This window comes from Haliaeetus albicilla, chromosome 2 (assembly GCF_947461875.1).
Source record: "Haliaeetus albicilla chromosome 2, bHalAlb1.1, whole genome shotgun sequence".
Lineage (NCBI taxonomy): Eukaryota > Metazoa > Chordata > Aves > Accipitriformes > Accipitridae > Haliaeetus > Haliaeetus albicilla.
This window is the reverse complement of record NC_091484.1, coordinates 50135450-50160725: the sequence shown is the minus strand read 5'-3', so window position 1 is coordinate 50160725 and position 25276 is coordinate 50135450. Positions and strand designations below refer to the sequence as shown.

The 25276-nt window shown below is 39.8% G+C and overlaps 1 protein-coding gene across 1 annotated transcript; it reads left to right on the top strand.

Moving 5' to 3' along the window:
- The first annotated feature begins 4842 nt into the window (after positions 1-4842).
- TMEM106B (transmembrane protein 106B) lies at positions 4843-24494 on the top strand. Its single transcript, XM_069774345.1, has 8 exons — positions 4843-4988; positions 8326-8547; positions 11257-11320; positions 12586-12745; positions 13575-13715; positions 13819-13868; positions 17848-17901; positions 18650-24494. Exons 2-8 carry the CDS (start codon positions 8328-8330, stop codon positions 18786-18788), a joined length of 828 nt encoding a protein of 275 aa, XP_069630446.1. The 5' UTR covers positions 4843-4988; positions 8326-8327; the 3' UTR covers positions 18789-24494.
- Positions 24495-25276: the final 782 nt, after the last annotated feature.

The window sequence follows — 25276 nt, the reverse complement described above, 5'->3', positions numbered from 1 at the left end:
AAAAGCCTCTCAATAATAGGTTTAATTCTATGTGTAGCCCATTTGACTAAAGCTAGTCAAGCCATGCATTAGAAATAATAAAGCTAGAATCAACTTGCTTGTGTTTTCCTCCATCAGAAATTGCAGCACAGATCATATGTAAATTAGATGAGTCAAAGATCAATGGGGCTGCTCAATAAGTATTATTCTATGCCCATATGCATGGCTAAAGTCAGCCACAGCTGCCACCCGCTGCCGCTCCTCTAAGGTAAAGACAAATGGTTCTGCACATGATTTCTAAAAACCTGGTTCTGAAAGAAGCTATTCAAAAGCATTAAAGTATAATCACTAGGTCATTCACCCAGTCGATCAGAAGATTTATTATTCTTTGTCTAGATCTGTGGATTGTTGTCAGTTTTGTTTTTTCCTCATCAATATTCAGCTATATGTTTTTTTCAAAAGAAAGGTGAGAATATGTAAACAGGAGAAATAGAGGCTATTTTCCCCAGAAAGTATTGGAAGCATGTATTGCAAGTGAGACGCAGTTCTTATACAGCAACAGAATTGTGGAGGAATGGGCAAAAATTATGTTCTTACAGAATATAATCATCTCATTCATTTGTCAACTAATGCAGAATTTAATGTTTGTGCACATGTAATGAACAAAGAGAAACTATAAAGTATACACGGCAGAAGACCATGGAGTGTTGCAAGAATGACAGTTATCAGTAGCTGTGCAATAGATCAGAAACGTCGGTTATAAAAGACTGTTTATGTTTTATTCATGCAAAGTAACTCAGTGCACAGGCCCTACCATCAGAAAATACATAGCCATGAAAGTATCTGTGACAAACTATATTCAAGTATTAAATGTGTCTAAAAATATTTACCATAAAATACCATTAAGATCAGCAATTCTGAAATACAGAGAATATTTCACGGGGGGAATAAAGGATGTTTCAAAATTGAACTTTTTTAAAAATCCAAGCAGACCAAATTAATACAGTGGATTTTTTTAATATACATGTTTAATTCTTTACATTTAGTGCAGCCACTCCTCAAACAGCACTAGGACACAGGATACAACATCAGAAGTGTCCAGTATGTTCCTGGTCAAATAATAGGCTGGGTCTTACTGTCCTGTGCCTGGAGATAAGGTTGCCTCAGACCACGTACACTTAAATTGGAAATGCCTTGCAGAATTGCCTCTTTTTCTGTAGTTTGTAATTTTTTTTCTTTTTGGCCTGAGTGTGACTTTAGCTACCCTTCAATGATGAGACCTGGAACAAGCTACCATTGCAGCTACTGTATAGCTCAGTCTAGTGCATCCTGGCACTAGGATGACCTGTGAAAAAACAGGATTGTTGTCATTTTATTGAATCAAGGGCAAAATCACTCAAAATTAGGATTGCTCTTCATTTTATCAGGTTAACTTGTATCTCTTTTCTGAAGTTTCTCAAGAAGAAAACCATGGTATAGGGAATCAACATTTTCTTTTGGGTGTCCTCATGAACTAGTGATAGAGAGAATATTAGAAAAATCATGATCTTTACAACACGGCAGCATAACTATTCCCTAGGCTACTTAAGGTGGAGGAGGAACATAATCCACACAGACAACTGTAATAGTTCTGCAAAGCCTGCTTTTCTGTGTATACAAAAACCCCAGTGATGTAATGATGAACCTAAAGTAATTACAGGATTTCTTAAATATCTTCTCTCTCATCAGCAACAGGTGAGTGGACACAATCCCCAAAACTGCTGCTCTGTACTCTAGATTAGATGGGGCCTATAGTTTTCACATTCTTTTTGTTTGATTTTCGTTGGGGGTTTTGTTGTTGTTTGTTTCTTCGTCTGTTTGTTTTTCTGGACTTGGAGACAGCTTGGGGATAAAATTGGGTTCTGTACCTAGCTCAGCATTCAAATAGCATGCCATCCATTTTTAGGCTATATGAAAACAAGGTTTATGCAATCACCCTGTCTCTCTGTCTGTGTCCCAAGTTCTGATAACTTTGAAGGTGTTACCCAGTTTCAGTGGAGTCTGAGAGATAATAACATTTATACAAATTTTATAAAAATAGATAACCAGGCAGAGAAGACACTAGGGATTGAACACTTAGGAGTTAACACCTAATAACTTTCTATCCAGTCAGCAAATTTCTGCAAATGCCACTTCTGAACATGGCAGCCTGCATGTTGCTGCCAAAATGCTCTGCAGGAGAAGATGCTAGGCATATGTGGTCGTAACAGAAAATATTATTAGAATTCAGGTAAATAGTCAGTCAACCAAGAGGCAAATCCATAGGAAACCAGGCTTCATTACCTTCAATGTTCACAGAACTAGTAGCTTATATTTCTGAAGGTTGAAATAAATGCGGCCAGTCTGAAGTTTCTTCAGATAACTAATGCTAGTGGATTGTTATTCATCATGGGGAGGAAACTAGAAGTAAATATAATTCTTAGCTGGTACTTCTAAGTCTCTTGCAGGTGCTCACAGATCCTGGGAGGCTGCACACTAGCACAATGGGCTGCTACAGGGAGTGCTAACTCCGGCCCTTTCAAGAACCTGACTCACTTATCATATCCCAGCCACAAAACTTGACTTGAAACCAGATTCATCACTTGGATTTCTTTACTGACATACTATAGGAAGTATAAACTGCACCCGTTCAGTGATCTATGAGCTCGTATTACCTGCAGCTGTCCCATAACTCAGTCCAAGGTGATGATGTCAGCTTCTCTCTTTATGCCGTCTGAGTGTTTCCATTTCATACCCCTCCTACTAGCACTAGTATTGCATACCACCCCTTTACCATGCATTTCGGAACAGATTAATTTCTGTGTCTAAGTATGCAGTCCTCATCTAGACATAATCTATTCAGTTTATGAACCAGCAATATTGGATGTTGTGCAGTCTGTACTTCTTTACTGCAAAATACCCTTTCCATAATCACAGGAACCCTGTCTTGACTAGCCCAAGCTCAGTGACCCATTTTAGTAACACTTTTAAGCACCTCATCACATATTTAAGCACTTCTAATGTGCTTCTAATGTGTACATTCTGTTACCACACATTTTTCATGGTTTTAAAGCCTGCACAGTGGGTGTGACACTTGACCTTTATATTATTGTTTATTCTCAGTTTTCATTGCATTACTTTAGCCTGTACCAAATAAATTATATTTAAGGTGAGCTTGAGGCCACTAACGGGTGAGCCAGATCCTTCCAGTGTTTCAATTTCTCTTTCTAAAATGATATCTTTAACAAGTACTTTCTAAGGGAAAATGACACAAAGCAAACAGATATCCAGAGAGATGTTCCCTTCGACCATGGCAGCTTTAAAAAGAAAAAACCCAAACCATTCTGTTTGTGTCAAAGCCACACAGGAAAGGCTATGGCAAGTGGCGAGAAGTCTTTAATAGGAAACATCTCTACTGATTACAGTAATAGAGAACTATCTCTGAAGCCCATGCTGATTTCAACTGTTGCTTCTATCATGGCAAGGGAAACACTCTCAGGTAATCTTGTAATATCCTTACTTGCATGGGGCCTTACAGATTAGTTTGAGGGCTGGAAGTATTGGATAAAAACTGCTGCAGCCTAAGGTGCAAAATTCTGATTTGATCAAAATCTCCATGCTAATTACAATTTGCTATTTGAATAAATTTGTATTGAGAGAATTTGTCAGACTGAATAACTTTGAGCTGCCAGAACTCAGCATGACCTCCCAAAGCTGTCCCAAAAACCTTTTTGCTAGACCTTTTCTGGCATGTCCCCTGTTCTGTGATGATTCAGGTAAATATGCCTGGCTGCCACTATCATTTAAAACAATGTAAAAGGCAAAGATTTGGTGATCTCCCTTTCTGTTTGGACAGCTGAAAGCTATGACTATTTTTTACACTGTGCTTTGTGCTTCTTGGATCAATATAAAGTTGAGCCAGAACCAAAAGCCAATAGCGAGTGAAACTAATTGCCAGGCCTGATCCTACCAAAGTCACATCATTTGGCATTTGCTGGTGTTCTAAAGCAAGATACAAACTTCATATAGGTCCTGAGCGTGCCAGGGATCTGTTCAAGGTCTCTTACACACACCATTTTATAGTTGGGAACCCACAAAGTACCGTGGTCAATCTTGCCGCACAGAGTGCTTTGTGCCAGCACTTCGGGAACCTTGAACAGTGATGGCCCAAAGACTCAGAAAAAGGTCTACCAGAGGGACAAGGGATGTGCCAGCTTTTGCCGATACTGTCTGTCAGGAGCTTGACCATGCCTGGCTAGAGAAGCGGAGTCAAGCCACCACCAAGCAGCATGCAGGACTCTCCATTACTTGAACCGGATAACAAAGGCTAGAGGCTACTGCTAGCCCAGGCCTCTTAAAACTCCCAGAAAACACCAGGAAGGTCCAAGGACAAAGGGGATAAATGGCCTGGCACTGGACCAGGTAAATCTACGTGCAGAACTTTCTTCTCTGAGCACATGTTTGGGTCGGGGCAGGCTATTTTCTGTGATCATTTCCTGGACGACTGCTGACAGAAGAACTTAGGGAGGAAACCCGCTCTGCCCTCCGTCCCTTAGCTGCGGAGAGGAGCTGCGCCATCTCCCGATTTCCCCCTCTCTTACCCTTGCTTCTACCCCCACCCCTGGGGCCCGAGGTGCGGGAGCACCCCGCACCCCTCAGCCGGGGCACCGAGCCTTCCGCCGACCAGGAGGGCAGGTGCGGCGCGGCCCCACTGGGCCGCAGCAGCCACCGCCGACGCGGCGCCCACCGGCGAGGGGAACGGCGGCGGCGCCGCCCCGCGCCCCGGCCCCCGCAGGGAACCGGGCCCAGCCCCGCCCGCGGCCGACAGGGACGGGACGGGACGGGACCCAGGCGGCACCGCCCCCCGCCGCCCCGCGCCTGCGCACGCCCCGGATCCGGGGTTTAGCGCCGGGGCAGCTGCGTCGTACCTGGAGCCTCCGGTTCTGCTGCCTCGCCGTGCTCGCTGCAGCTCGCCCTCCCCCGGCCCGCAGGTGGGGAGGGCCGCTCCGGCGGCAGAGGGGAGCCGGGGGTCGGCGGCATGCCTGGGGCGGGAGCCGGGCCGAGCGCGGCCTGTGGCTGCGAGGCCCTGGCGGAGCCGGGCGCCGGGCGGGGGGGCCGCGGCGGTGGTTCGTGGGCTTCGGCGAGGCCCGGACAGGCCCGCGGCGGGGCCTCGCTTGCCTCCGGGCGGCCGGGGCGGCCGCCCGCGCCCCTCCGCGCCGAGACACACACCCGCACACCACCCCCTCCCGACTCGCCCCCCCCCGCCGGGCGGGTGCAGGGGCCCGCCCGGGGCAGCCTGGCAGCGGCCGAGCTTGCCGGATTTTGGTCCGCGGCCGCCGGCTGGAAACTTCGCCATGTTTGCGAGAGCAGCTGCCGCTCTGTCTTGACGGGCGAGAAAATCCATAAATCTGAGGGAGGTTCTTGACTCCTGTGGTTTTGGCAGTGCCAGTCTTAGCGAACAGGCTGTGTCTGAGAGGTGGGTCTCTAAAGGGGTCGTGAAAGGCAGCACTGGAGATGCCTGCCCGTGCTGGGCGAGTTTGTGACTGCCAAGTCATCACCTTATCTTGCGGCTTCCTCTTGTTTCGGAGGAGCTTGCAACGTTGGTGATTAAGCCACAGCTGGTAGGGCAGAAGGTGGTCGTGCTTAAAAAGTCGTGCTGTTTTGAAAAAGAAGTAGGTTTGTAAACCTCAAGTTTATATGCTTGCATATAAGGGCTAAGAATGCCAGCCTAACTCTTTGAACAAGTATAACAGTCTAGTTTAAAGTTTCATTGAGTTTATAAACAAAAATTTTTTTTTCCCCGAGTCCTGCATGTAACTCAGGATGTGGTGGTTCTGTATGCCTGGAACATTGTTTGGGTTTTGTCTACGTACTCTCATGCTACGGTGCCGTAGCAAGCTGAAGGGCGCAGTCTTAAACAAAAGCTACTTATCACAATGTTTTTTAATTTACCAAACTCATTCTAACAGACTGTGAATTCAAGGAAACCCCAGGAAAGTCCAAGGAGACTAGAGTGTATACATCAGTATGAGGGAGAGACTTGGTCAAAGCACAGCTGTTAAGGAAGGATGGTTTGTGGCTTTGATGGTGGTGTGGAGGCTGTCACCTATGAAGATGATATATTCCTAGGACTGCTACTGTTCAGCATATAAGTGTTGGATAAAAGAACAAAGTGTTCTTGTTTTTTGGTCAGCTGTAATAAGGTTCAGTGCTTGGTTGCAGGGGGAAGAGCATGTTGGAGGAACACATTTCACCTGAAGGTGGTTTTCTGTTTTCTCATTTGTGAACCAAGACATGTCTCTAAGTCTCTGGTAGTAGAACAGTAATTAAATTCTAATTAGTGAAGCTCAGGTACAGCTGGCATTAGAGGATACATCTGCATTAGTATCAATTCAAATAAAGGGTGTGCTCTTGAAATGAGTTCCCACTCATCCTTGCTTTCTGCACTTTGGTTCATGTCATTGTGATCTGGGAGTGCATGAACTCCTCCTTTTGGAAGAAGCTAAAGCTAGGTGCACTCCAGTTGTGAGTGAGTGTTGTCAGGCTAGACAAGAGCTAGTATGAAATAAACGCACAAAAACATGTGTATAGTGTAGTGTGGATGTTGGATCCTCAATAACTGTTTATTTCTATGGAGTTGCTACTTGTTCTGTATTTAGTTGTTAATGTAGACATGGCCTGAGCCTACCATCAGTAGAGCAGGTAAGTTGAATACAGTTGTAGCACAACAGCACCAGGGATTGTTCCCTGAGCTTTCAGGCCTCTAACTGTGACAGCTATTGCCTAAGCTGCAAGACTTAAATTTCGTAGCTTAAAGGCTGTAGGTCAGCTACAAGGAGAACGGTAAGCAAAAACCCCATGTGGAGTAATCCTCAACATTGTCAACAGCTTTTTAAGAAAATTTTTTTCAATAGCTCAATAGTTTTAATTTTCAGTTCAACAACTCCCATTCCTGAATGGCTCCCAAACTTAGAGTGTTTAAAAAGTGCTGTAGCAGCATAAGGATAAATAGTTTTCCTTCTTGTAAGGGTTTAATGACTTAAATAAATAAAATAATGCTGCATATTTGCTGGAACAGTAACTGGGACTTGTTGGCATTTGTTGAATTACTTTTCCCCTCCTACGTTCACCTAGGCTTTGTGGCAATATAATGAATTAATGTTGTGCTTGCGTTACCATCACCATATTTGAGATCTTTCTGTTCTGTCTTGAGGGGTTGGTTTAAAATATTCTGACTTGCTTTGCTCCCTTAATCTTCCTCTTAAGGCTTTCTTCCTCAGTGAATGAGCATGATCATTACTAGCAGCTACTTTAAAAATGCCACTTACAATGGAGGAAAAAAAAAAAGTTTTGCATACTCTTTTTAAATCATCCTGTTCCCCGAGACACTGGTGAATTGAGTGGCTGATGTCTCTGTGTGTTAAGTAACTAAAATGGGTGTGAGGATAAACTGTACAACTGATTGCCACTACTGTACAGATTTATTTTTTAACTTTGAGTTTGTTTTCCACCTGTTGCAAATTAGGAAGGTTTCCACTTGTATCACTCCATCACAGCCTTTAGTTTCAGGTGTTCTGTGTTTCAAGGTAGTTTCAGTGTCATGACTGAAAAGCTACACTAATGAGAAAATTTTAAAATTTGCATACGTATTTGTGATTAATACTTTTTTTTAACAAGTCTTTATAAATGCTGTGTATTGCCAGCAGCTATGTTAAAGTAACTCCTGTTTTTTTTCCTTGACTTTCCTGTGAATCCGTCCTCCTTTGGATTAAAGGGAATCATCAGTTTAAACACCTGGAGAACTATATTTCTAGCTTGGAAACTAGTAGCTGATCCTGTGTTCTCAAATCAAGTCCAACCTAAAAAGCTTATTAGAATTGAGTCTGTAGTGTGTGTAGAATCCACTGAAAATTGCAAACTTGCTTTCTAGAGCCCAGTCTTGACTTTTTTTTTTTTACACAAAGATTAATGTATTTTGTGAAAATCTGTACAATAGCAATCCTTTGAAAAGCGCTGCTGGACTGTTGTAACCTTTTGCCAGCAATTGTGCTGTTCTAACTTAAAAGCCTCTTGTCGATCTCCCTTCAACCTGTGTGTATTGGAGGATCTGAACAAAAGTCCCAGTTAGTTCATGTTCTTACAGCTTGGGATCAACTCCAGCATGACAGGGCCTTAGCGTTTTACAGGGCTTAAGGGATCCGAACAGAGGGAAACATGAGTCTTGTCAGAGTAATGACCATAGACTAACAGTTACCTGATGTGGAGGAATAAATGCAAGCTGTGTCTGAATCGTTGTCCCTGAAAGCTTTCTTCTGATTGTTATTTTAGACATGGGAAAATCACTTTCTCACCTGCCTATGCACACATGCAAGGAAGATGGCTATGATGGAGGCACAGTGTCTGATAATATGAGAAATGGGTTAGTTCACTCAGAATCGCACAACGAAGATGGCAGATGTGGAGATGTATCACAGTTTCCCTACGTGGAATTTACAGGAAGAGACAGCGTCACCTGCCCAACTTGCCAGGGAACAGGAAGAATTCCACGAGGTAAGTTTTCTTTATTTCTTTTTTTAACCCATAAATTTACCTCATAACCATGTGCAGCTGTAACTATAATAAGCTGTAACAAATAGCTCTCCTAGTCAAGATGAAGTGTTTGACTTTTTCGCACTAAACATTTTGTTATGATTACACTGGATGAACAAAACAAATTGAGTCAGCTTTGGCTGTTACCTGTTGGGTCTTCTCTTGTCTGTACAATGCCAGTGTTCCTTGCTTCTCAGCTTTAAATTCGCACATAACCCTAGCTCTTGCAAGTTGAATTTGCAAACCTTTGTTCTCCTGACATTTTATTGCATTTTTTTAACTACTTATTTTAAACTATTTGAATCAATATGTCTGCAAAAACAGCTGCAAATACAGAGTGAAAAGTAGACCTGTGCTATGACACCTTTTCCCTGATAATTTATAATGAATTTTTCTTGCCCTCACTGCTGCCAGTGCCCCTCAATTTCCTTTACCTTCCCTTTGTCCCATCTGTCCCTGCTAGACAGAGGACCCCAGCTGGGAGTTGAAAATATATAGGATTTCTGGCTGCCCTGGGAAGGAGTAGGCTGCACAGCATTAGTCTTTGTGCCTAACTGTTTTGTTTGCTTACTGCCCTCATCCTTTGCTTTTCCTTTTAATAAAAAATTCTGTGTTACACTTCTATACGATAAGCCGCCTCAATAGCTATTTAGGAAGAGAGCTTTGAAAGAAAGATGCAGGGTGTCTGAAACTGGGCAAAAGGAGAGAGTGGCAAATACAGTGTGCCAAGGCACAGCCTTCTGCTTCAGCTGTAAAATTCTCCCTTTGAGCAGGGGAGGAACTGATGAGAAGGTTTCATGTTTGGGACTGCTTTGCTTTTGCCAGAACTCTTATCCAAGATAGATTATTGGGTGTAAAACCTCTCAGAACTGATTTTGACCAGCAACTTGGGAAAATTGACTGATGTCTGTGCCATATTGTCCTTGTACATGGTCTTCAGTCAGATTAGGTTCTGGTATAGTTCACAATTACTTCTGTCTCACCTGTGAATAAGTGGCAGGGGGCAGAGGATATTTAAATGGTTGCAAATATCATAAGAGATTTGTGGTTTAGCTGTTAAACTTTATACTATGATGTGTTCTTTGAGTACCTCTGAATTCAGTAAACTTGAAGTGTGGAAAAGCTAGGCAACTAAAAATTAACTGAAAGACGAGAAGGAAGTTTGTTCTGCTAGCTTGCTAACTTGAAATACTTGATAATATCAATAGCAAGTCTTACTCAGAATGGTGCTAGCTAAAATTTAAAAATAGTGCGATTCTTATGTTCAAAAGCTTATTTCTTTGACTATAGGATTCTTGAATGTGATACTTAAACAAATGTGAGTTAATTTGTTAACCATTTTGCAGTAACTATTAAAAATGCATGTTGTCCGTACATTCTAACGAAATAATGTGATTAAAGCTAGAACTTTAAATGAGTTATTAGAACAAATAGGGCTGTCTAATTATTCCTCATTGCTTTAGGAAAAAAAAAATCATGTTTGGGATTTTCTGATGGGAGTAGGGGAAAAACTAAGTGTTCACAGAATGACTGAATGACTAGTAGGGAAGATACGTAATGTGATATGATGACTAAAGTGTGTAATAAACACGTGGAATTGTGTTTTACTTGGACATCTTTAGCTTTTCAGTATGGTAAAGTAGGAAAGTAGGACTGGGCTGTTTTGTTCAAAAGCTGAAGATGCTTCATTGAAGCTGAGATGAAGAACTGTTTTAAATTGGTAGAGGTTTTTTAGAAGGTTGATGTTACATACTGCTACCTGCTTAGCAAGCTTTGCTCAGCTTAGTGGTTCAGCATGGAATCACTTCTAAGTGGCTGATTAGCTAAGTGATAGTGCTGGCCAAATTCTGCACTTGGCTTAAAAAATACAAATCTGACATGGTCTTGAGGCCTCTCTGTTCTCATATGGATGAATCTCAATTCCATTTTCTTGTATAGCAAATAGCAAAAGCTATACAGGCAAATGTAGTCTGTGTATTTTCAACAACTCATCTGTGCTTGTTCTTTATTTCTACTGTTAAGATATCCCCCTTTTAAAAATGCTCTCTAGTGAAGTAACTTATTGCTTGGAGGAATTCCAGTAGATACTTTTTTGACTTCCAGGGTGCTGCAGCTCAGTCCCATGAGAAATGGTTGTATATACCAGTGATTTCCAGAATGCACTGTATATATAAATTATGCTGCCAGTCACCCCAATTTTTTATTTTTTTTTAAAACAAACCTGACTTTTGCTTTTCAGAAGAGTGCATGTAGAATGCTTTCTGGATCAATTCTTCCTGTCTGAACTTCTGAATGTTTTGTCGTATGACTTTGTATGGTCTGGCATAGACAGCTGGAAGCTGTTAATGTACCTCCATTTCTCTCCAGGAAATGGTGCCAGAGGCATGCTGCCTCCTGTTTATGTATGCAGCACAGAATTTGTTGCTGTTTTGGTCTTTGTGGGCTTGGTGTTTTTTTCCTCTCCATGTTGTGTAAGCTGCGCTCTATTTCAGAAAGTGACATAAGCTACAGTAGTATTCCACTTGGGTTGTTATCTGGAATTTAAATGTTTAACTTTAGTGTTTATTCTTTGTTGCCATTAAGTTATAAGGGGTACTCTTTGTTTGAAATAACTGCAAAAATATGTATTCTTTGTTTGTTTAAATTCTGAAAGGGTGTTTTTGTTTCCAGGGCAGGAAAATCAGCTGGTAGCCTTAATTCCATACAGTGATCAGAGACTGAGGCCAAGAAGAACGTAAGTTAATAGTTAGTTGTGATACATGAATCTACAGTTAATTCTTCTCTTCTAGTTAAAATTCAGCAATTTAAAGGAGACAGTGTTAAGAAGAATCAAGCAAAAATCACTGGAATGTTTTCTTGGATTCAGTATTGAAAGAATCCTGCTTGTGAGTAATATCCGCCTCAGCCTTTAACTCTCGGAGAGTTATTTATTAACAGGTGTACATACTCCCATCACAGTATCTCTTACAAAGCTAAGTAATGCTGTATGATCTCTTCATGTAGATATTTATCTGAATGTCTACAGTAATTATGCAAGTATTTCTCAGTCTCTGTAGCATCTTAATTGATCTAAGCAGATACATCCTCAGTGTTAAAGTCTTGAGTAAAGTGATAACTTCTTTGGGCTACTACTACAAAATAAGTCACCTAGAAATTCATTTGTAAAGCTCTGAACAGCTAGCAAAATCAACATATTGTCATTCTGTTGCAGCATATTTAATTATTTTTTTCTAGGATCTACTTAAAGATTTAATTACAGTGCTCAGGGCTTCTTGTTCTGACACTTTGTTTTTTTCTTTTTCCTTAGTGTTTGGATGTTTCTGTAGTAAACAGAAATGAGTGCCAAGAAAAAAAATACAGTAACTTCATGTAATACTGTCCTGGATCATACATCTGATATAATAGTAGTACAAATTTGAAACATATTCCTTTAGTGTTCTAATTTTGAGAAAATTGGAGCTGCAGTTGAGCCTTTTATTTGTGTATTTTTTTAATTAACATACACCCCTTCCCCCCTTTTATATTAAGTTAATTGTGAATTTCCTGTTCCTTAGCAGGAGTCTAACACTTTCCCTGAAAATCTCTTATGATGAAGAATCCTGTGTAAGGCATATAAGAGTTTTATTCTCCTTTCTGGGTGTGTTGTGCAAGAGTCCCACAGAATGACAAAAGTTCTGCTATAAATAAATTTTAAGAAGTGCTTATGTTTCAAAGCACATATGTAGTTACCTCTTCCATTTTCATCTTTGTTACAAATGTTGGGATAACCACATGTTTTGAAACTTGATTTCTGATGTATATACAAGAGTAACATCTCTGTTTCAGACATAGATGTGAAGTGCAGCATAGCTTTTTTTCCCCTTTGGAAGCTAATGGAAGCTAGAAATAGACTGAACTAGTTGTATTGACTAGTCATGCTCCTTATCACTTAAAAGAAAATAACATTCCACTATTGTTTACTGTGCTTTTGACTCTGAAATGTGCTCTTTTTTTCTCCAGAAAGCTCTACGTGACTGCTTCTGTAGTTGTATGTTTACTACTTTCTGGACTGGCTGTATTCTTCTTGTTTCCTCGCTCAATTGACGTTGAATACATTGGTGTGAAGTCAGTATATGTCACTTATGAACAGGGTAGACGTATAATATATCTAAATATTACGGTAAGTCTAGCTATCTGTTTGGATGTTTGTAATGGATAAATGCAACAGGAGATACTACTGTGAGAGTTTAATATACATAGAAATTGTGGTCTGGCTGGTAAGCTTAGTTAGTGCCTTAAGAAATACCAGCAGATGCAATGACCAGTTTGAAAAATGTGACTGGACATGCTGTGGCTGGTTCCTGTAGCTATAGCTAATAGAGGTGTAGTTGCAAGCTACTATTGAGTCTTCTGTTTTCATGGGACCAGTGACTTTGGAGTTCTCTGCATTATTTTTGGAATATGAGTAAAATGCAGTGTGTGTATGAAAGGATGTTATTAAACGCTGCCCTGTTATCATGCATCTGTCAAAATTGGGTTTGAGGAAAAATGATTTCTTATCCACCTTAAAACTCAAAGGGTTTCTTTCCACATGCTTCTTGACTTCTTGGTAATGCAGTCAATACAGATTGCCTAAAGACTTTTGGTGGTGTTCCTCCTTTTAAATAAAGCAAAGCAGCTATGGAGAAAAGGCTCCTGTGATAGCTAAATTTCCAGGGAGAAATAATTTAGGATAGAAAGAAATGCAGTATTTGCAGTGGAGGGTGGGCACCAGGGAAGTTGTGCAGAAGTTTGCGCTAGTCAGTATATTGGTGCACAAAAAACTGAGCAAGGGGTTAAGTGATGGTCCCTTATGCCCCACCCCGCCCCCAATCCTAGAAGGCAGGAAAATATACTTGCATAATTTCAGGTATTACTGTCTCAGGCACAAAGTTCAAAATGTGTGCTCATCACGATACACAGAATGGATAGCTGTTAATGTTTTATGTTTGGGGTTGGTTTTTTTTCAGAACACACTAAATATAACGAACAACAACTATTATTCTGTTGAAGTGGCAAATATCACAGCCCAAGTTCAGTTTTCAAAAACAGTTATTGGCAAAGCACGGCTAAACAACATCACCAACATTGGTCCTCTGGATATGAAACAGGTAAATAGGATAGGCTTTCAAAGTTGAATACCTGTTAATCTTCATATATAAATCTACTCATTTGTGTTTGCACTGCTTTTTTCTTTCCTTTTTTTTTTTCCAGATTGACTATATGGTGCCCACAGTCATACAAGATGAAATGAGCTACATGTTGTAAGTGTATTAACCTCTAAATGTCACATGGATCTTATTAAAAATTACAGTGGTGCTAAAAAAGATTTTTTTCAAAGTCAGCAGAAATGTATTTGGAGAGATGTTGTGGCATTTTCTTTGTGTGAGTTTAATAGTACTGAAAAATACTGAAACCACGGTTGTTTCATATACTGGCTTGCTGTACCTGGCTCTCAGCACTTTGAATGGTATCTCTATCCCAATATTTTAGGCCTTGGCAATAGCTAAGACCTGCTGCTTTGGGGGGTGAAGGTGCGGGTGTGTTCCCCTAACACATTCTTTAGTAACTTTCCCACAAATTTCTCTGACGGTAGAGGGAATTTGTGTTTAATTCTATACAAATTAGAGGCTAATTTGTATTGCTTTTCTTCAGACCATGTGTATACAAAAGTAAGCAGTGTTTACAGCCTGTCCTATAAGCGGTTTTATTCATAGCTTCTGAAAGTTCATTTGACCAACAGACTATTAGCTCAGTATATCATGGTAACAAAACCAAGTATTAGTTCTCTTACACTGAAATGCAGACTGAACAGAAAGGGTTAACTATTGAGACTTCAGGTCTCTGCAGGTTCAGTGATGCCAGCCCCTTTGGGGTGGAAGAGAAACAGCTTTGAAGTATTGGAATAAATTGAAATAGATATGAAATAGCAAAGTGGGCACTAACTTTAAGCAGAAAGTGTTGTACTTCTGTCACCTCTTAAAATCACGTAAGTTAGCTTTATGTAAACGCTGAATCCTGTGGATCTGCTCACCCTTTGGATGCATGAGGAATAGATAAACGTGGCCTTCATAGAACTCATGCTAATACCTACCTGGTTGTGCTTTTTGTGCAATAATGTGTTGAGACTTCTTTCATGGTCAGTATTGTGGCCTTAATTTCAGTAATGCTGTTGAATGTTCCCAACAATCACTGCAACTTTTACCTGCAAGCTGGTGACTAACCTTAGAAAACCTGTATGACTTTGGATGTGGACAGGCAAAAGCTGCTCTGCCTGTAGATTGAACTGAGTGGATTTCAGGCTTTTCTGCTTGATAGCTGCAGCCTTGGCAACGGTGTGGAACAACGATGTGCTCACTGGTCCAGATCAGAGGTAGATTGTGCAGTCTTGGAGTAGAGGCAGAGAAATGGTCATGTGTCAGTGCCAGTAGTCTGTAATGTGCACTTGCCCTCCTTCAGGACAGCAAGTGTTTGTGAATGTTACTAGAAGAGCAGACTAATAGGTGATTTGTACACATGTGAAAATAATCATTGCTTCAGCACAGTGATGCCAAGCATGGGCTATAACTGATAAGCGACCCATAACTATGGAAGTTTGTGTCAGTTAAGGATCTAAGTTCTTGTACAGGCTGATACAAGGTCCTAGTGCTTGTGAGTAGCACTCACTAGCTTTGTTCTGATGTGTTCAGAATGTACTAAACAGAATTTGAGCTACACACAAAACTGTAGTTGTTCATTTTCTCCAGATTTTCTGTATGTTACACAGTTAGTATTAGTTGACCTTCCTGACCTGTTGACGGTTATTGTCACTGATGGGTTTCTGCTCTTTCACTGTATTGTGAGTCTTGAAAGCCTGGGAAGCCTGAGCTCGCTGTATGGAGCAACCCTGGAGACAGCAAGTGAGCTTCCTTAGTTTGAATAACCAGCCAACATAGCTTAAGCTGGTCTTAGTGGAGTTTTGTATTTTCGTCCTGGTTTCAGCTGGGAGAGTTAACTGTCTTCCTAGTAGCTGGTACAGTGCTATGTTTTGAGTTCAGTATGCGAAGAATGTTGATAACACTGATGTTTTCAGTTGTTGCTAAGTAGTGTTTAGACTAAAGTCAAGGATTTTTCAGCTTCTCATGCCCAGCCAGCGAGAAAGCTGGAGGGGCACAAGAAGTTGGCACAGGACACAGCCAGGGCAGCTGACCCAAACTGGCCAACGGTGTATTCCATACCATCCCATTTTAGTATAGGAACTGGGAAGTGGGGGCAGGGAATCGCTGCTCGGGCTAGCAGGGTGTTGGTCGGCGGGTGGTGAGCAATTGCACTGCACATCGTTTGTATATTCTAATCCTTTCATTATTGCTGTTGTCATTTTATTAGTGTTATCATTATTAGTTTCTTCTTTTCTGTTCTATTAAACCGTTTTTATCTCAACCCACAAGTTTTACTACTTTTCTGGATTTTCTCCCCCATTCCACTGGATGGGGGGGGGGGTGAGTGAGCGGCTGCGTGGTGCTTAGTTGCTGGCTGGGGTTAAACCATGACAATTTTTTACTGTGTTTGAGTTTTTTCTCCACACACAGATATCTAACTTGACTCCAGTGAAGGCCCTGGGATATTTGTAATACAGATAGTATTGTGCGTTATAGCATTGGAGTTTGTAGTGGATCACATTTTGGTGTTTCCCCAGATAGTCAATTTAGGTCTTGTGTTAGTCTTAACTAGCTAGTTGTTTGGATCCTGGAGAGTATGTCCTGTAAAATCAGCTTAGGTTGAATACAGGAGATCTTGGAGACCTGAAGTGTCTGCATACAGTCATCTGGATTCAGAAGACCTGTATGCGGTCTTCTGATATGAAATCCACATCATACAGGGCATTTCCACACATTAATTATAGAGAGCTGGCTCAATGAGGAGTTCACCTTCAATGTAGTTTCCTGGCTACAGTTTTGTGCTGTGTGGTGTGTGTGTGTGTGTTTTTTACAGGGATTTTTTTGGTTCGTTGGCTTGTGTGTTTTGGGTTTTTTTAAACAGATTTATTTCCACATACTGGAGATTTTTAAGTCCAGATTATGTTGGTGGTGTACCTTTCTGCTTGTCAGCCAGTATGTGCTGTTGGATATGAGCTGGCTTAATGTTATGTTACAGGTTGTCTATATTTTGGATTAGAAAATTACAATAACTATCTGGCATTATGGTTTAGCTAAATCCTGTTTTCAGCCTAGCAGGGAGAAAAATCCAAATATTTGTTATTACTACAGATATCAATATAAAACAACTTTTAATACTGGACTGTTTTATTTGTATTTTCGTACAGTTTGGATCACCTGTGTTCATTCACTGTTTAATACTTCATCATGTGTTTGGTGCTGGGGAAAAGAATGACAATGGCATGCAAATATTGTGGGTGGCTGCCATGCAATCTTATTGCACTGATCACATGCCTTTCATTCCAGAGCTGATAAATTTGTGACCAAGAGCAATTGATTTAAGTAGGGGGAAGTATACATTTACATAGTGCTCTGTATAACTGATATGTAGGTGCATGTCAGAAGATGTAAGTCTGAAAAGGGTATCTCACAAGAGAACAATAACTCTGACTTGAGATCTCTGCAGATTGGTTAAAGGTTACCTTGCATACTACAGAAGTGGATGAGTGAAAAAAAAAAAGGGGGGGACTTTCCTAAGTTCTTGATACTTTTTGAGCAAGAATAGCAAGCCTTCAGGACTTTTTTTTTTTCATAGAAATTGCTGCTTTTACTTGAAAAGATGCTGAGGTTGGCATAACCTTGACCTTTTGTTGTAAATTTTCCTTCCTATGTATCAATTTCATGTGAAGTGAAATTGCAGCAAATCATGTCTATATCCCTTCATAGTAAAAGTCTTCATCAGTGATGAAGTGATGTTGACATGCTTTAAGGTAGTGGTTCAGGTTAACTTTGGTTAGCTTCTGAAAGATGGTGTGAACACTGTTTCACAGGACACTTTTGTTGGCAAGCATTACATGTAAGCAAGCACTTTTTAATATAGTTCATGTGAGAGCAAGAGTATGTATATAAAAGTAGACCTAGGTGAGGGTGAGTATACAGTCACTGGCAGTGTTTTTCAACAAGTGTTTTAGTTGCCATTGCTAGCAACTGTATAGTCTGTATATACCCAGACAGCAGAATTTCCAGTTGAAGCCACGATTCTTGCTTTTTGGATAATTACCTGTAAAAGCTGGATGCAAATGCTAACAGTTGTTTTTCTTTTTTGCAGTGACTTCTGTACTTTACTATCTATCAAAGTGCATAACATAGTAGTGATGATGCAGTAAGTATGGAAACTTCCTATTTGTTGGAAACAACTTTAAAAGCTATGTAATTCTTGTTGAAATATTACTCAGAAATACTTAATCCTGGAGTCTGTGCATCACAGATAAAATGAAATCAGCTTGCTTTCTAGTGTAGTAACTTCATGGTTCTTGAAACAGAACCGCGTCTTTTGACAGGTTCTGGTTGTGTAAAGATACTTGAATAGGTGGAACTGTTACTACTGTTACTATCTGCTCTGCAGTTGGGCTGTAGCCATGGAGCTATTAAGGTCTCAAATACTTTGAAATGAGTTTGTGTATCAGCCACTGTTCAAAAATTGCCGAGATCTTCGTGATTTTGAAACAGTTACAGGCTTTAGTATGTGGCCAGAGTCCACTTTTTGTGACTGCATAAATAGCAGCACGGTGGGGTGGGGTTTTTTGGGTTTTGGTTTTTTTTTAGAGGGGTTGAAGAGGGGAGGTGTAGACCAACCATGGCTGTAGCTTCTCTAATGATTTGCTTTCTCCTCACAAAGCAAGGTATTAATGAGTAAACCTCAGCTTTACTATCTTTAGAAAAAAAAAGTCTGCTGAGGTTAATGGAGAAGATCTATAGTGGTAAACTAGTATTGTTAACTTATTTAAAACTTATTTTGTTCCAAAACTTTTTCCTTAAAAACCCCTAGCAATGTAAAAACACTGATCTTTAGAATGGCAAACTCAAGCCTCTCACAAAACAAATCTCTCTTATGTTTTGTCTTTTTTAAGAGTGACAGTGACAACCTCTTACTTTGGCCACTCTGAGCAGATATCCCAGGAGAGATACCAGTATGTGGACTGTGGAGGAAACACCACCTACCAGCTGGGCCAGTCAGAATATTTAAATGTACTTCAGCCTCCGCAATAAAAGCACCTGTTGGTTAGTGTGGAATGACTGCTGTTGATGCCTGCAGAGATCCTTTGAATAGGACTGGTACTATGTGAAGGGGAGAGTATGTGCATGTAAAGCATAGCGAACATGGTGACCTGTTCACTTTAGATGCAAGGAGGGAAAAGGTGCAAAATGTATATAGATGCACTTGTTAAATGTTGTGTTTTCCCCTTCTGTTTGCTTTCTATTACTGTAAGCACTTCTGTCAAGTTGTGTGGTGGGAGGGAGAGGGGGAGTATCAGATTCTTGAACTGAAATGGGACCTTTCCTTACAGTGTGGTACATCAACTTAGAGTAACTGTGTGTATGTCTGTGTTTAGGTGAAATGTGTCACTAATGAGCATTTTAAAAAAATTGATACTCATAAATTTTAAGTTTATACTTCAGTTATTGATATTTGACTATTGAAACTGGCAGTATTACTACTTAAGTAACAAGATTACTTTGAGGTATCCGCGTGTGAAACTTCTGTTAGTAACCCAGTGGCCATAGTTCTTTATTTTGGGATTCTACTTCTTGTTTTCTCTACATGATTAGAGGTGACATGCAGTCTGTGAAAGCTAGGAAAGCTCTCTTGGATGACACTATACTTGATTGTGCAACTCTAGAATCTGGCATCTTTTCATTCATACTGCCTCCTGCTACCTCTGGGATGTTGTAAGGAGAATGTATGTTGTTAGATTTAAAGTTGGGTTTAAAAACAAAACAAAAACCAACTCCCAGAATCATTACTGACAAAGGAAAAATTCAAGACTGTAGAAAACAAATGGGTAAAGACTTTGACAGTGTTTTTTCTACTTTGTTTTTTAGTAAACTTTTGAGTACAGCTATTAAAATCAAGATTGTGCAGTTGGAACTAGATGGGAAACTATTTGAGCCATGGGTTTGGGCAGCTTGATGTAAATTTTCATCATTTTTATTGTTTTAATATACTGTGTATCTAAGCTACTTCTAAGTGTTAATATGTTGAGGTGTGTATATTTAGTATGCAGGCTCAGTAAGCAATGCAGTAGTTGCCTGAATCTCCAGAGCACTCACAGTTCACATCAAAGTTATGTAAGGGAGAATAAAGCAGTTCTTTCTGTAAGAGTAAATGTTGATGTAATCATGACTGACTTATAACAAAGCTATTAAATATTTTCAGTAGGATAGTTTGCACAGTGAGAATTTCTGGGGTTATCAAATGTGGTGATTGTAAATTTTGGGTCCAGAGTTGCTTGACTTCTGAAGGCTGACTGTTCTAAGGGTTAGGTACGAGACTTTTTTTTAATTAACTAGATCAGGATTGTTTTATTTCTGAATTAGATAAGATGCAGCTGTAAGAAGGTACTGTTGAGACTGCTGCATTGTAATGAATAATATATTTTTTTAAAATAGAAGTTGCGTTTTTTATGCTGCCCATCTCCTGGAAATAAGCTATATAAAATGAATTGGCAATAAACACTATGGAAGAAGGCTGCTGAGTAACTTCTTGCAACTAACAAACTCTTATGCTCCAGTACTTCAGTGGAGGTGCATGTCTATATTACACTTTTCTTTGTCAGCCTTTCTTAGGTGGACCTAACTGGGTGGGTGGGGAAAAGAATATTGATGATGTAAGGCTGATTTAAAAGAAATTAAGTAACCATAAAAAAAACCCCCTTCTCTCTTTGAATTGCTATAAGCACTTATTCTGAATGTCTATGAAAAATTTTGGAACCTAAATTGTCAGTTTCATATAATTCTTGATAAGATGAAGATGTCAGCCTTTGGCTTTGGAGAACTTCTAGAACTGGAATAGTCAATTCTGATGACTTACTGTAGTTATGTTCTGAAAATTATTCTTGAATCTGGGCACTTAAAAGTAAACACTCTTTATTACAGCTTACAATCATGGGGGAAACTAGTTCACAATTGACTCTAGTCTTCCTAGAGTATAGATGAGGTTTAGTCCTGTGGCTGACAAAATGCATGCAGAAACTTGTGTGATAGTCCGAAAAGATACAGGTGATAACTAAAGACCAGGATAATGGGGAGCTGGGTAGAAGCAGAGGGGTAAACTCTTCTATGTTACCTGTTGTAGAAAGATTTGCTTATATTGGAGATTAGGGAGAGAATTCTGCTTTAAATCGTGCCAGATCTGAAGTCAGCTAGCAAGTGATATGGATTTTTTCTGCTAGGCCTAAGTATTTACAACTAGAGGTTGGTTTTGTTTGTTTGGGGTTGTTTTTTTGTTTTGTTTTTTTAAGTAGAAAAAAAGGGCTCTAGGCAGATATTTGTATCAATTTAAAACAAATTTTTCTTCAAAGGATAAAAGCTAATCTAAAATAACTGAATGGCACAATGATAAAAGTATTTGGTGACACTAACGAATGCCACTTTAACAGGCATGGCGGGGGGAGGTTACACTGTTGTTACACAGTGTTGAGACTCAAACTGACCTTTGAAAGTCTGGCAGACATGCTGAGCAAAATATATACCTAAATCTGTTGGTCTTATGTTGCATGAAATCATTGGTATTGGCTAATTTAAAATAAAGAATTATGAGTGGAATTATTCTTTCCATGTATGTGGTGGAAGGGGGAAGATACAGCTTTTAATGTCTGTCATCTGGGATTTCTAATGGATGTGAACTTTAACACCATCAATGTGTAGTAGACTTATGGAATGACTAAGAGTTCTCATCTTAAAGGGTGGGGTAAAGATCCTATTGATGAATCCTCAAATTAAGTCAGTTACAGGAGAATCAAAGGCTTAAGATTCTGCGTGTGCTTGTATGTCCTTGCAAAACTGTCAGCATTTTATTAACCAAACAAGGCAAGTATTTGAATTTAACTACTACTTATAAGATCTGATCAGATAAGCAGGCAAGCATCTGTTTGAATACTTAACTTAGACTTGATTTCTGTGGCTGAGCTTGGAAACATGCGAAGGGAGCAAGGGAAGTCAGTATTAAGTTGTATAACTTTGTAAACAAGGTATGAGAATAGATCCAAGTGACAGACCTGTAATTATCTCACATTTTTTATCTTGATTTTTAAAATAAAAAAGGCAATCTCTTTGGTTCACTGTAAATCAATAAGTACAAATTCTCTCCCAGAAGGTCAGCTTGAAGAATTGTAATTTTTTTCTGGTCTGCTTTCCTGTATGTAAGGTGGTTTCTGAAGAACTTTTTCTGAAGTGATTCATATTTCACTTGTAACTTCCCCACAATCTTTGAATACTATCAAATACATATATACTGGCATTGTAGTGTTGTGCTTCAAGGGATTTATTTCTAGTATAATTCTTGTCACTTGAGTTTTGTAGCAATTCCTGTACCAAAACCTGTTGCACTTTAAAGTGGAAGCTCTGTTAGTTATCTCTTAAAACAGTGGTCCAGATGTTGTACTGTAATGGCACAACTGAAAAGCAAAATTTAATGTATTCTGTATAGAATAACTAAAATTTCAAAATTACAACATGAGGTAAATTAATATGGAACACTTAAATGCATAAAGATGTTGGCTCTTCAGCCATTCTGACCTGGACAACAAAATTATTTTACATTTTAAATATGATGCTTTAAAAATAAATGAATGAATAAAACTACCAAACTAACTCAAAGATCTAACCATCAAATATCCATTTGGAGAGATTTAAAGGGAAGCGCTCTTACTAAAAGATGATGCTTACTCTTGAATTCCTGGTGTGGGGAAAAGCGTGTAGAAGTTCATTTATAATTTGTTCATCATTCATCTTGATATTTAGGGGATAGTTGCTGCTTAATCTTTTATAAAGACAAGCATAACTATCTTTTTTCTGTGTGGTATAGCTTTGAAGTTCTTAATGCGCTTCTGAGGTGTGCATGACCTTGATATTAACATGGTGGTGTTCATATTTTGCAGCCTTATGTTGGCAAACTTAAGTACATGCTTCAGTTGACCTTGCTCCAAATTGTCCTTGAAATTCTGCAAGTGAATAAATTTTTTCATAGTAGTACACTGCAAACATGACTCTTGGTGTTTTAGTATGTGGTGTATAAAGCTAACCATTTGAGCACTGAATCTTGAAGTGCTTGGATTGAAACATTAGGGTCTTTAAACATCTGATTGAAGTGCTGTGCCCTCATGATGGAAAGGATGGTGCTTGGAGTAGTATGAGGGAGATTTCTAGATTCAGAAATGTTAAAAGAAAAATAGTGTTATTTCTTATTCAGCATTTAAGGCTTCCTTTTTTTTTTCCCCCTGTGGTGGTGGTGATGTGGGGTTTAGTTGTGGTTTTGCTTCTCTTCCCACCCCCCAAATCTGTAGCGGGACATCTGTCTGTTCCCAGACAGCATCTTCTGAAATGAGTGACTTGTTTCACAGTTGGGCAGCTATGTGAAGCTTAACATCAGCTGGACTGGACTTTAAGAGTTAAGAGATAAGTAAGACTAGCAGTAATACCTCTAAGAACTAAGTTTTTTTACTTGCCTGTCTAACAAAATGCCACAACCCTAGCAATGCTTCCAGGCTTACTGTTACTTCTGGAAGGGAAGGATAAGTAATGCAAGTTCAACCAATGTACTTCAATAATGGACTACTGCAACCAGCAGAACACCTGTTAAGTGTTGGTGCTGATGATGCCAAAAAATCTAGATTGTTTTTTTTTGGCTTGGGGGGCAGAGAATAAAACCCAAGCCAAAACCCGACCAAAACATGTTGAAAACAATAATTTGGTTATGGCAAAAACATCCAGTGTTTGTCTACTTGAGAAGTCACCTTCCTATTCTACCTTTAGCTGGGGAATTCTGGTCATTACCAGAGGGGTAGTTTGGGGTAGTTTGCTCTGCTGCCCTACAGCTTTTGCCGTGTAAATCTGCTTTTCTGCCTGTAGGCAGGCCTGTTGGACAGGAACAGTTGGCTGCAAAGAATCTGTACAATTAGTGTCAGGCCCTACAGTGTAGCGTGAGACTGTTTGGTGGCAGTAACATACTGATCCTGATACTGGCCTCTTCCATCAACCATCATAAGGGTCTTACAACCTGGATGCATATGTCTTTTGGGTACTGAAACTGCTTTTGCTTTGCATGGGCAGGGATATTTAGTGCCAGACATGCAAGTATATTATGGTGCCTGAATATTTTGGGTCTGACTGTCAGTCAGTTATTTTTGTTTTGTTTAAGGAAGCAAACTTAACCACTGTTAACATCCACTGTACAGAGTGTGAATATAATAGCTTGAGATATGTATAAAAATACTAATGAGTGATAACTATTTTTGTAACTTAAGAATTGTAAACTGTTGTTCTTGTGACTGTGTAGCAAACAATCTATCAACTTAAGCATGATATACGCTTTATAAGTCAAGGGGTATTTGGGAATGACTTGTAGGACACAAGTGATCTTAATGTAAGTTAACTGGGGCAAGGGACCTTGTTATTTAGAGGTTCAAAATCTTCATTATGAATATGTTTCTAGACAGGATTGTTTGACTCAATGATATTAAATTTTCTATTAAAAAAAAAAAGCTTGGGTCATGTATCTTTTTTTTTAAACTGACAATACTTTTCTCTCCTTCTTCCCTATCTTCCATATTTTTTCCACAAGCTTTCATGTATTTTCAATGGTATGATTTCAATTTTTGTAAGTATTGGCATTCCATGATGTGAAAACTTTGCAATCTACTTTTTTTATATTATGTTTTATTTTAAGTCTGTAATAAACTGGAGTATCTGAAAGCTCAGCACTGTATGTGAATGTATTACTGTTGTCTGACTGGACTATTAAAGTAACTGAGTTAAAAATCTAGGCTGTTGTGGTGGGTTGACCCCAGCCAGCAGGTGAGCCCCTATCCAGTTGCTCAGACACTTTTCCCCCTGGTGGGATAGTGGAGAGCATCAGGACAAAAGCAAGAAAACTCATGCGTAAGGATAAAGACAGTGTAATAGGGGAGCAAAGCTGTGTGCACAGGCAAAGCAATATAAGGAATTTATCTCCTGTCAGCAGGCAGGTGTTTACAATGGGATGACAAACACTGTAACCCCAAATGTCCCTCTTTCATCCTCCTTTCCTTGAGCTTTTATTGCTGGAGCATGACCCCATATGGAATATCCCATTGGTCAGTTAGGAGCATCTGTCCTGGCTGTGTCTCCTCCCAGCTTCTTGACTACCCCCAGCTGAGTCGCTGCAGATTTGGGGGCGGGGGGGGGGGGGGTAGGTGGCAATGAAAAAGGAAACCTCTGTGCTGTAGGAGCACTGCTCAGCATTAACCAAGACACTGGTGTGTTACTAGCACTGTTTTATGCAAACCCAAAACAGTGTTATGTGTGCTGCTATGAAGAAAATTTAACTCTATCCCAGCCAGACCCAGTACAACTATTTACAAAGTTAAAGAACCATTATTGCCTAAAAGCTTTAATCTTTAAAAGCTGGACAACAAAGAACATGGCTTTATTTGAAGCATTCAAAACATTCATAACATTCAAATGTTACAGGTAGTCTGTTACAGATGTTTTGGAACACC